Here is a 10,715-nt window from a genome sequence, read left to right as displayed (position 1 = left end):
TAGTATTAGGTGCTTGGTTTGACTTCTGTCCTGCCACGCCGCCTACAGCAAACCACACTGTAAAAACACCACATTTGTAGATCTTGGAAATAGTGGCAGAGTGGGAGCTCTTTGCTAACATCCACTCTCAGAGACCCATAACTAATCACAACGTCAAGTCACAAGTTCTTTTAAAGCAGCAAAGAGACAGTTGGACATGGATATGACTTGATTTGTAACGTTTACAGAAATGTTCTCCAGTTATTAAGTCATTTGAAAGTGAGAAGTGGAGAACTCTGGAGTCTGTGCGGTGTCAAGTCATTCGAGACAAAATTACAACCGTATCAACATGGCAGAGACAATTTCATGTTTTACAGATTTATTTTAAACTCAAGCCCTTCTTTGACTCATTCACACTTCAGAACATTGCAGGCACCACAGGTTCATGCATGCTGGCAAAATTAGCAAACATAACACAAGTACCAACAATTAAAAAAAATAAAAATAAAAGAAAGAAAGAAAGATGTGTACACGCTGCTCTTGTCTGAATCACCAGACAGGGATACAACTCTGTAGCATGATGCTGTAAATACAGCCAAAGAAGGCGGGGGGGGGGGGCATTGTATAGAGTCTTTAGGGTGAAAGGTGAAGTAGTTTGTGGCAGCGGACTGTACACACTGTACACAATGGTGGCAGCAGTTGGGGGTTGGGCAATGATCTGGGCCCCTAGCTTTTTCGTAAGCTGACGTCGGCGCTGGTCAGTAGCGGCGACAGCGACGTGCTCTCTGATGTGTCCTCTCTCTTGAGAATGAGGAAAGCCTCGCGGCTGATTCCCAGCAGCTCTCGGAGTCCACTGTTCTCCAGCTAAAACGCAGACAAAGAAAAATGTACTGCCATAAATACAAGACCACCACCACAGCAAAAATCTCTCACAACTGACGTTGAACTTTGGATCCAAATAAATTGCCTTTGCCAAATATATCACAAGCTTTTTGCAGATTTGGACTACAATAAAAAAGTGACTTCTCCACAAGGGCTGACTATGGCATCTGCATTCATACATATTTTTTTTAGGGACTCTGCATTTTCCGATCTCTCCAATCACACTGAATCCTAAAGTTTTCTCTATAGCTTTTTTCAAGTTGCAGCAGAAGCATCTGCTAAAAGAAGTTGATAAATCTAAAGGCTCTAATCAACATCTGATCAAATTATTATTTCAAATGCGAAATGTGTGGCTCGTATTGTCAACCCACAGAGAATGATCGCTCCGATCCATGGAGCATTTTAGAATCTTTCAGCTCACTGCTATGTGTTTTGGGGCTCTCAGCTTTACTGCTCTGATTCGATCTGGCTAATCAGAATCTTTTACAGACATTTTCAGTAAAAAAAGCTCTGTTAAACCCACAGCACGCTACCAGCCAACCACCAATTGTGCAGGCAGACAAAGTTAGCAACTAGCTAGTGAAATATCTAAGTTTTTACTATCCTCTAAAATTAATGATAGGGCAAAAAAATTGTCTGTTTCATGGTGTGTTTACAAATCATGTGTGTAACAACTACTTTAACAGCATCACAAAACATAGGCCATACCTCCTTTTTAAAGAACGATTCAATACCTGAGGTTTTATTTGAAGTGAAAGCTATAGTATTACTAGTATATTAGTATAAGTCAGGCCAAGAGGAACATGCATATTATGTGTACAAGTATTTAGCATGTTGCAAACAACAATTTCCTTGACTTTGAAGCTGTTGTAGAAATCATTGTACAAAAGATTCACCTTCAATTTGGGCAAAAGCTTATGACAGATTAAGAAGTTTTGATTGGTACCTTGTGTACACAGAAAAAAAAGTCTACAATCCAAATATATCAGCTTTATTTTGATGAATAAAAGGAGGCCATGTGCATTTGGAATTGTTGGAAGTAAGCCAAACAGGTTGGTACATTTGTTTTGTTTTTTTACCTCAAGCTGTTTAATCCTCTCCTCATCTTCACATATCCGCCCCTCATCGACCTCTATCGCCTTTCTCATCACAGAGGCCATCTCGTTGATCTTGTCTATGTGTGCCTGCATTTCCTACAAAAGAAAATACAAAATACATCAATTAAAGGACAGGGCGCGCATCTGATTTGAGCATAAGTACATAGTAGCTTTAAAGAGTTTTTGTTGAGAAAGTTTAGTGGAATTAAAAAATATTACCAGCCACTAACAGCATAAGCTGGTCCTTTACTAACCGTGGTGTGCTGCTCCTTCAGCTGGGTCACGATGGTGGGGTCGTCCCTCTTGCTGGCCATGAGGAGCCTGAATACCTGCTCCCTGTATTTGGTCATGATGAGCTTTAACGCAGACTGGTGTTCCTCCAACGATGTCCGCAGCTCTGCAGGAAGAGTGAACGGAGCTTTGGCTTCAGTACAAATTACTGCGAGAATTTAAGTCAAACTTCTTGTCCACTTGCTGCAATTAGCAGCCACACCGCTTGACTGCATGATGGTTTAAACAAATGTGTGTATCCTTAAAAACTGCCCAATCATCCAAAAAACACATTGCAAATGAACGATGCTGTTTAAATGAAGAACGTGTAGTTTTATGTCAGATCAAATTTTTTATGGATACCACTTCCTGTTGTCGCTTTCGTCTTTTCTTATTTGTGTAGTTTTTGACATTGTCTTTAACTGTATGGCTGCTATGACAAATATTTTTTTACCACAGGGAACCACTAAAGTCATCTATATATCTATTAAAAAAATTCCAGCCAACTGAACATCAAAGCTCACCCTTGAAAGCTCTGTATGGAAAATATTCAGCAACATTAACACAAAACTCTGTATACCAACCTTTATTTTCCTGCTGGAGCTCTCGGATCTGACGGTTTTCCTGCTGGATTCCGAGGACCAGACTGGAACGGGGCCGGTGTCGTGCCACCTGGTTCAATCCGTCAATCTCTTCCTGGTACTGTGGACAACAACAAAAAAAACCCAACTCCAGATGAACAATTGAAAGGGTGTGACCTTAATTGTTAGATACATAGATCATAATTGGAAAACAGGGCTGAACTCAACAATTTTCAATCTATCCATTGCCAGCTTTTTAATAGTTTTGTATAGAAGCATCTATAAAATGAACATGTGACACTCTACCTGTTTCATGGCGTCCACTCGCTTGTTGAGGGTTGTCGTCTGTTCGATTAACATCTCAGCAGCATTGTCGTGGTTACGAAGCCTTTCCACTAATGATTTGGCATCTGCCAAGACCTTCTCTAGGGTACAGTTCATGCCTGGGAAAAAGACGAGTCATCGTTACAATGGAACTATGACAGTTTGCTGACAACAGCCAGTGTTTCCCCTACCATTGAATTGGTAGGGGACAAGTCAAACAAGTCAAATCCATTTTTATATTTTATTCAAATTTTATTATTATTATATTTATATTTATTTTAATTTTACATATATAATGCCAAGCAGAATTCATTTAAGGTCACTTTCCTTAGACACCTCATTCCTGTATAAAAGATTGCGTATGAAACTAACCTAGGGGAAACACTGACAGCATTCTGGTTTTCAAAGGAAAGACTAGACTTCTCACTTTATAACGATAATGTTGCCCTCTTCGACCAGAGATATTTCAGTGTGTGTCTGTGTGTGTGTGTCTACATTGTGTCCAATGAGTCAGTAAAGTAAATTAAACTAACATTATTTGCTCACAACAATGACCACAACAACTTTAAGTAAAAAATAAATGACAGTGCAGAGCACTGACCAAATACACAATATATGCTACTTAGCTAGGTTGCTAACCTTGTCACACCTTGAATGACAGCTGCTGTGTCAGCTAATTGGCTCAAGCTACATTACTGTGTTGTATCTGATTTATTTAGTAACTGGTGCAGACTATTTAAACTCCACTGTGTCAACCGTAAAGGAAATTACACACTTAACTGCCTAAGTTTAATACGCGGAAGTAACACTGTATCTATCAAAGCCACACAAACACAAGCTTTTGGTAATCGATTAGCTGATTACTAACCACACCAAAGCTGTCATGCAAATCCACTCAAGTTGGTCAAACAGATCGACAGCCATTCGCAGTAGTTTTAGTCAACGTTAGCAAATCAATTAAAGAACAAACCGCTGTACCTGGAGAACTCAAAGTGCAAGACATTGGAATTTAGCTAGCCCGTTGCTTCCTGTTGATGTCTGGTAGCTAACATTAGCTACAGGCTAACGTTAGTCCTCATTAAGATTGATGATGCGGCTCTGTGTTGTGTTAAAGATGTCAGCAGACGGACTCGTTCGGTTGAACACACCCCTTGTTGGTAGAAAGGGCAGCCTAGAGCTGCTACAACCATAGATTTACTAATAACACCACCGGCCACGGCTAATCTAAACGAAAACAGTCAGCCAAAACCTCGAAACGCCGACAGACTCTGCGAGACTTTGTCCTTGCCCGGGCATTCTCGCGATGATTACAGCAGGATTTCCTTTTTTTGGGGGGGGGGGGGGGAATTACAGAAAACATGGCGGACAGGCTAACGCAGCTCCAGGACGCTGTCAATTCGGTAAGTCGATTTTTGGAGTTTTTAAAACGATAGCGCAGTTAAAAACGTCGTGACGTAAATAAAAAAAACTTGACTAGTTATACCGCTTGAAGGCGGTAGCTACTGTGAAGTAGCACCCCTAATATTTTAACCCGTTACCATCGCTTCATCACTGGGTAGCTACAAGCTAACGACCAGGGGCCTGAAGCTTAAGACAAGTTCAGCTACAGTAGATTATATTGATCACCAAAAGTGTTGTGGTATCAAAACAGTGGAACTTCAACGTAACGCATAATTGCAGTGTTGAAACATGGGCCTGCTGACTGTGTCAGTATGCACAATCCAGCTTCCTTCAATGAAAGTTTAATCCACCAGTTGTGTTTGTTTCGTGTGTCCAGCTCGCGGATCAATTTTGTAATGCCATCGGCGTCCTGCAACAATGTGCGCCCCCCGCCTCCTTCAGTAACATCCAGACGGCGATCAACAAGGACCAGCCCGCCAACCCGACAGAAGGTGCTTCATTATTTCTGTTCGGTCTATAAATCCTTATTCACTTCTCTGCATCCCCACTTGATATCTCCTTCCTCTCCATTTTATGAAAACGATGAAAGAAAGAACCAGTCCAAAATTACATAAAATCTACTGTTTCCATGTCAGTGGCATCATGGCTTTTCAACAAAATGATTTTTATGAACCTTTGAGAACATAATCACTAAATAATCACACGCCTAAGAGAGTACAGGTGTATGGATAGTGTTGCCGTAAGTGAAGAGCTGAAGTTACAGATTTTTCGTGACTTCAAATATTAGGAGAATGATCGCAGTGAGTTTTTGGTACTGATCAATACCCTTAACTGGGTTTGTGTCGAATCAATCTACTGTACACATCATAACTTACAAACGTGATTTGAATACTATACTAATGAATTGAGAACAAGACATTTCAGTTTCTTGTCAGGCGACAACTCAGTGAATTTAATTGTTTCAGTTAGTGTTGGGAGAGAAAAATGAAAACTTTTTTTTAACATGTTACTCTATTATTTGTAAATTTTTATTTCTTGTCATCGTCACATTTTTTATTTCTTCGCCCACGCCATTAATCTACCCCTTCCATGTCTTTCGACTTAACGGTTGTCTTCAACAATTCAAGAATCGCTGACGCTAACTAACAGCGCTATCCGTTAAACCACGCGATTGGCTGATTTTTGCATTGAGGCAAATATCACCCAATCACGTGGCAGAAATCCTAATAATTTATGCTGTTTTTAAAAAAATATTAGATGGCGAAGGAGTAATATAGCTATATTTAGCAAGAGCTGTGGCACTCAAACTTTTTGGATGACCATATAACATTTGATATAATATTACACAGAATCAAATTGTGGCTGCAAGAAAGTGAAAACTAGTGGAGGCGTTCATTTTTGAAAATGAAAGATTCTTCATCCGGGTACTGTAAAAATTCATTTGATTACTGTAAACATCCAGCAACAACTATTTACACGAATACATGTAGCACATTATCCTTTGGGTGTCTTGGATGTTCAGTACAAATTTCAACCCAATCTAGTGAAAGATAAGCAACTGGTAATGCTTAGAATACACAAAAACAGAATCTCATTTTGATGAAAAAGGCCAAACTTCTAAACATCATAAGTTAAAAAGTAATTGGAGTAGAGCTATGAGATTTTGCAAGGTCCTATGAATTGAATAGAAGTTTATGCATGATTTATTTTCAAGAAATTGTATGTTGCAAATTGAGTTTGCGTTGTGTTTCCCTCATCCCTGGTTTTTAGTGATAATGATGTTAACATTGTACCTTGTATTTGGGTTTAACTGATTTTTGATTTACTTTGTCCAGAATATGCCCAGCTGTTTGCAGCCCTGATAGCCAGAACAGCCAAAGACGTGGATGTACTGATCGACTCTCTGCCCAGTGAGGAGTCCACAGCAGCTCTGCAGGTCGGAACACACAAAACACCTTTGCAACCATTTTTTTCCCTCAATTATCTTTTAAGGTCACAGTGACTTAACTTTAACAGACATGCCCACCAAACCGCAGTCAGTATTTCTATCTTTCAGTCAGTAGAGGGAGCCAGGTGAACACACACTCCACACTGTTAGATGCTCTGAGAAGCAGTGACATCTGCTCATGGGTATTAAATCAACAACCAAATGATTATAGTTTGTCATCAGGCTGCTCTTCGGGTAATTTATTTGAAGAGGCCTGGTTGCTTCACAAGGATAAAAGTGTTTTTAGTCACAAATCATAAACAACTATGGTCAGAGAAAAGACATATTAGGTCGAATGCAAATGATCCCTCTGCAGTAACTGGGTAAAAACTAATGCAGAGTGACATGAATGAGTGTCCTATGAATATCAGGAATGACTATTAGCATATCTAAAAGTTTTTTTTAACCATATTTTTTCATCACCAGCTTCAAAGATATATAATCAAATATCTTCATCAGTAGAAAACTACACACTTAGTGTAATATGTAATAATGTGTGTAATAATAATCAGTAAAATACGTATTTTATATATTTATAATTGCTTAGCGACCACTATTTGGCAAACAGTAACATTTTCCCACTTACAGTATTTGGTGCAAGTGAGAATCTTTGTTTTTCTGTTATCTAGGTAAACCAGCCAATAAATCAGGTATTGTGTAGTCTGGCTCACCGGATGTAGAGGACGGAGATTGGGCTCCTGACAGATTCTGTTACCAAACTCCTCCCCTTCCTGTTGCTGGCATTGCCTTAGTGTGCTCCCCCTCGAACTCGGAAACAATGCTATATGGCGAGTTTTGAGGAGCGTTTGACATGGATTTCACCAATGAACTGATCTGCTCCACTTCACAAGAGCACCTATAATATTTATTTTACAGCGTTCTACAAGAACTACAAATATTTGTTAAAACGTCTGTTGTTTTTACAGATCTCGTGAGTTCCTCCAGGGCTAAAGTGTATGCTGGCTTGACCTCGTTGTGAGAAAGAAAAAAACTATGTTTGTTCTTTTTGTCAATGAAACTAACCTCACAAAGGCGACATACATCTTTAATAGTTTTTTATGGCGTTTGCGGTTGGGATTTAGCCAGTTCACTGCCAACCACTGAACGTGCGGACGTTCCATCAAAACAAGTTTCACCCCGTCACTGCTTTGCTTGGACACCGCCGATGCTTCCTGGGCTAAGTGCAGCCCTAGACGATTGTGATTGGTTCAAAGAAACGAAAACAGGCCAAAACCCCCCCCCCCCCCCACCAATCTCCGAAATGATAGGGTGTGCTTCCAGACCATACTACGAGCTGTAGTTTGGTCTGGCTCTGCGAGACTAGGTATTGTGTAGATGTAATACTATTATGTTGTCTGGCTCTGTTTTTTGTCATTGCTGATTGATGCAGCTATTGTGACATCATCATCGGACAAGTTAGATGTTAATAACCTTCTGACAGAAATGATGAGGCTTTAGGACAAACGGGCAGCATAGTTCTATTAGTTTCAGGGCTTGTTCGCACAACAACTTGCATATGTTTCTAGAGAATTAAAAAGGAAATGACATCATGTATTTTCTCAAAAAACTTTTTATTATGAATAACTCTGTCCTGCTGTGACCTCCCGTCAGGCGGCCAGTCTACGGCAGCTGGAGGAGGAGAACCATGATGCAGCGGCTCGTCTGGAGGACGTGGTTTACCGCGGCGATATGCTGCTGGAGAAGATCCAGAGCGCTCTGGCCGACATAGCCCAGTCTCAGCTCCGCACCCGCAACGGAGCCCCGAGCCAGGCCTCACCCTCCGAATCCTGACCCTGAACACAACGTCAAACAATTTTGGACAATTTCACTCATGTTTTGACTCTTCATTTTTTTTTACCCTCAAAGACCAAACCCAAACCTGAAACATTCAAACGCAGGCTGAACGTACGTGCCCTTGCAGTAAGTGTGTGAAATGTGTCTGTATGGACGACGCCAATGCAGACCAGATGTGTGTGTGTGGATAAGATTCTTTCGCAGGTCGGGATATTAACAGTTAATCATATTTTCATGTGCCCTTTAAGTAATTTGTCTTAGAGGGGGTTACAGACGTCTTGGTCTGAAAACCGACTGGGAAGGGGTAACAGTTCTTCGCATAGACATACACATTTTTTTTTTTCTTGATACAAAAAGTTTTTGGGTAAAACTACTTTCCTCATGGTCTGAAAGAGTCTTTCAGGTTTTGTATGTTTTTGTACAGTATATGTTATATATTGAGTTGTATCTCAGTCTGCTTTTGTAGATATTCATGAATAAAATTCTCATAATCCTAATTTTGGCTGCTCATTATAATATCAGTTGCTTTTCTTTAACTGTGTTTTTCCTTTTTTGATTACAGACTCTGGGGGGATCATTTATTGAAACTTACAAATAAATCTGTGTCATATTGAAATCTCTTATGTCAGCTGATTATTAGTTTGATTAAGTCGTATTATTTTAAGCACTTTTCTCTGTAGAGTTGTTGAATTTTGTTGAAATTACATCACTTCTGATTTGTATTCTCATTATCTTTCAGTTTCGATCAAATAGTTCTTATCAGAACTATATTCTGTCATTGTTCACAACAAAAATATGACGATGCAACTTCAAAACATCGACTTTTTAAAGAACAGAATTCTGTTTTTGAATATTTCATGATATTTTACAGGGTTCCATTAGCAAGATAAAAATTGTGTGGCGGGAAAAATTATGTCACGCTGCTGAGGAAGTCTCCTGAAGCCTCTAAAGATAAGTAATAATTTTCCTTTTATGTATGTTATTACTCCCAAGTGACCTGAGATGTAGTGATTTATGGAATGGGAAATAATACACTGACATAACATTAAAAAGCCTGTACTTTGGATGACAAGTTTCGACATCTGTAAATCATAACTGTGATTAGAAGGTTCCCACTCAACAGTCATGTGGCGCTCTGCGTTCTTTATTTCATTCAAAATGTGGCACAGTGGTCTTTAGGGTATCAGAGTGAACTTTGGGAAGGGAGTGAGCTTATTAGCCCAAAGCTAAATTTAGTTGCTGTGTCACAGCTCAGTGGGCTTCATTGATGTGAGAAATATAAAAACAGCCTTGTCCGCTAGACGCCACACCCAGATTTGTGTGCAGGGGCTACACCCACCACCTCCCTGCATGTTGACATCGTGGCTTTAACAGTGAAAGCACTCGACCTGTCCAAAGAAGGAGATTCATGCCAGGAGAAACTTCATCACGCATGCGCTGATTTTCACTTTGTTTTGGGCGATGAGACTTTAGCGTTGGTGTTACAGCTTTGCTGTATGCATTTTTCAGCAGTAATTAAGGCCGTTTGTCACCGCATCCTGCTCTTTGTCATACAAGTCAGCCTACAAATAGATGCCAGATAAGATGGACACATTTCTAAGAATCCTTGCTTGAATGACTGGTGGAGACAAGTTATTATCGTCACCATCTTGAACCGTCACACCAAATGTTTAAGATCTTCCCCTTCATAGAAATATCTCTTGGCATGTCTGTGTCACTGTCATGTTCTTATTGTTATATTACATTTTACAGTTTTTTTTCATCCACAATGTTACCACGAGGCCAAAGAAGTCCAATGAAATAGCCACATGTTATTGTCATAATTGTTCAATAAAGACATAAAGACTTTAGGTGGAAGAAAACAGCTTCACAGCCCCTTTTCATTCTGGTGGAGAAGGTGGAGACAGTGGAGGACTACAAGTACCTGGGAGTCAACATCGACAACGGACTGAACTGGAAAACCAACAGCCTGACTGTGTACAACAAGGGGATGAGCAGACTCTACTTCCTGAGGAACCTGAGATCCATCAGCAGGATGTTGGAGATGTTCTATCAGTCTGTTGTTGCCAGTGTACTGTTCTTCACTGTGGTCTCCTGGGGGAGCAGCATTGGAGCCAGCGACACAAACAGATTGAAAAACTGATCATAAAGCTGGCTCCATAGTAGGCTGCAAGATGGATGCGTTTGAAGCTGTGGTGGAGAGGAGGACTATGAACAAACTGTTATCCATCATGGATAACCCGGACCATCCTCTCCACCTCACACTGGACAGACAGCGGAGCTCCTTCTCCAATAGGCTGATTCAGCTTCGCTGTCACAAGGACCGTTACAGGAAATCTTTCCTGCCACAAGCCATAACTATACAACACCTCACCTCTGGCTGACAGATAGACCTTGTTC

The 10,715-nt window shown here is 40.3% G+C and overlaps 2 protein-coding genes across 2 annotated transcripts; one reads left to right on the top strand and one right to left on the bottom strand.

Annotated features, from left to right (window-relative positions):
- Positions 1–341: 341 nt before the first annotated feature.
- Positions 342–4,250, bottom strand: fgfr1op2 (FGFR1 oncogene partner 2). The gene is made up of 6 exons (XM_035617807.2): positions 4,112–4,250; positions 3,116–3,252; positions 2,813–2,930; positions 2,213–2,355; positions 1,941–2,054; positions 342–843 (listed from the first exon to the last, which is right to left on the bottom strand). The coding sequence occupies exons 1-6, from the start codon at positions 4,134–4,136 to the stop codon at positions 706–708; spliced, it is 675 nt and encodes a 224-aa protein (XP_035473700.2). The 5' UTR covers positions 4,137–4,250; the 3' UTR covers positions 342–705.
- Positions 4,251–4,389: 139 nt separating this feature from the next.
- Positions 4,390–8,812, top strand: med21 (mediator complex subunit 21). The gene is made up of 4 exons (XM_035617817.2): positions 4,390–4,533; positions 4,911–5,025; positions 6,370–6,470; positions 8,133–8,812. The coding sequence occupies exons 1-4, from the start codon at positions 4,492–4,494 to the stop codon at positions 8,310–8,312; spliced, it is 438 nt and encodes a 145-aa protein (XP_035473710.2). The 5' UTR covers positions 4,390–4,491; the 3' UTR covers positions 8,313–8,812.
- The last annotated feature ends 1,903 nt before the right edge of the window (positions 8,813–10,715 follow it).

This window comes from Scophthalmus maximus, chromosome 12 (assembly GCF_022379125.1).
Source record: "Scophthalmus maximus strain ysfricsl-2021 chromosome 12, ASM2237912v1, whole genome shotgun sequence".
Taxonomy (NCBI): Eukaryota; Metazoa; Chordata; class Actinopteri; order Pleuronectiformes; family Scophthalmidae; genus Scophthalmus; species Scophthalmus maximus.
This window is presented reverse-complemented; position numbering and strand designations above follow the sequence as displayed.

Excerpts from the sequence above, each read along its gene's own strand:
- fgfr1op2 (XM_035617807.2), bottom strand. The coding sequence starts at position 4,136 with ATGTCTTGCACTTTGAGTTCTCCAG. Across the intron at positions 2,931-3,115 it reads GAGTGGACGCCATGAAACAG|TACCAGGAAGAGATTGACGG; the intron begins GTAGAGTGTCAC and ends TGTTGTCCACAG. Across the intron at positions 2,356-2,812 it reads GCTCCAGCAGGAAAATAAAG|AGCTGCGGACATCGTTGGAG; the intron begins GTTGGTATACAG and ends CTCTTCCTGCAG.
- med21 (XM_035617817.2), top strand. The coding sequence starts at position 4,492 with ATGGCGGACAGGCTAACGCAGCTCCAGGACGCTGTCAATTCG. Across the intron at positions 5,026-6,369 it reads GCCCGCCAACCCGACAGAAG|AATATGCCCAGCTGTTTGCA; the intron begins GTGCTTCATTAT and ends TACTTTGTCCAG. Across the intron at positions 6,471-8,132 it reads AGTCCACAGCAGCTCTGCAG|GCGGCCAGTCTACGGCAGCT; the intron begins GTCGGAACACAC and ends ACCTCCCGTCAG.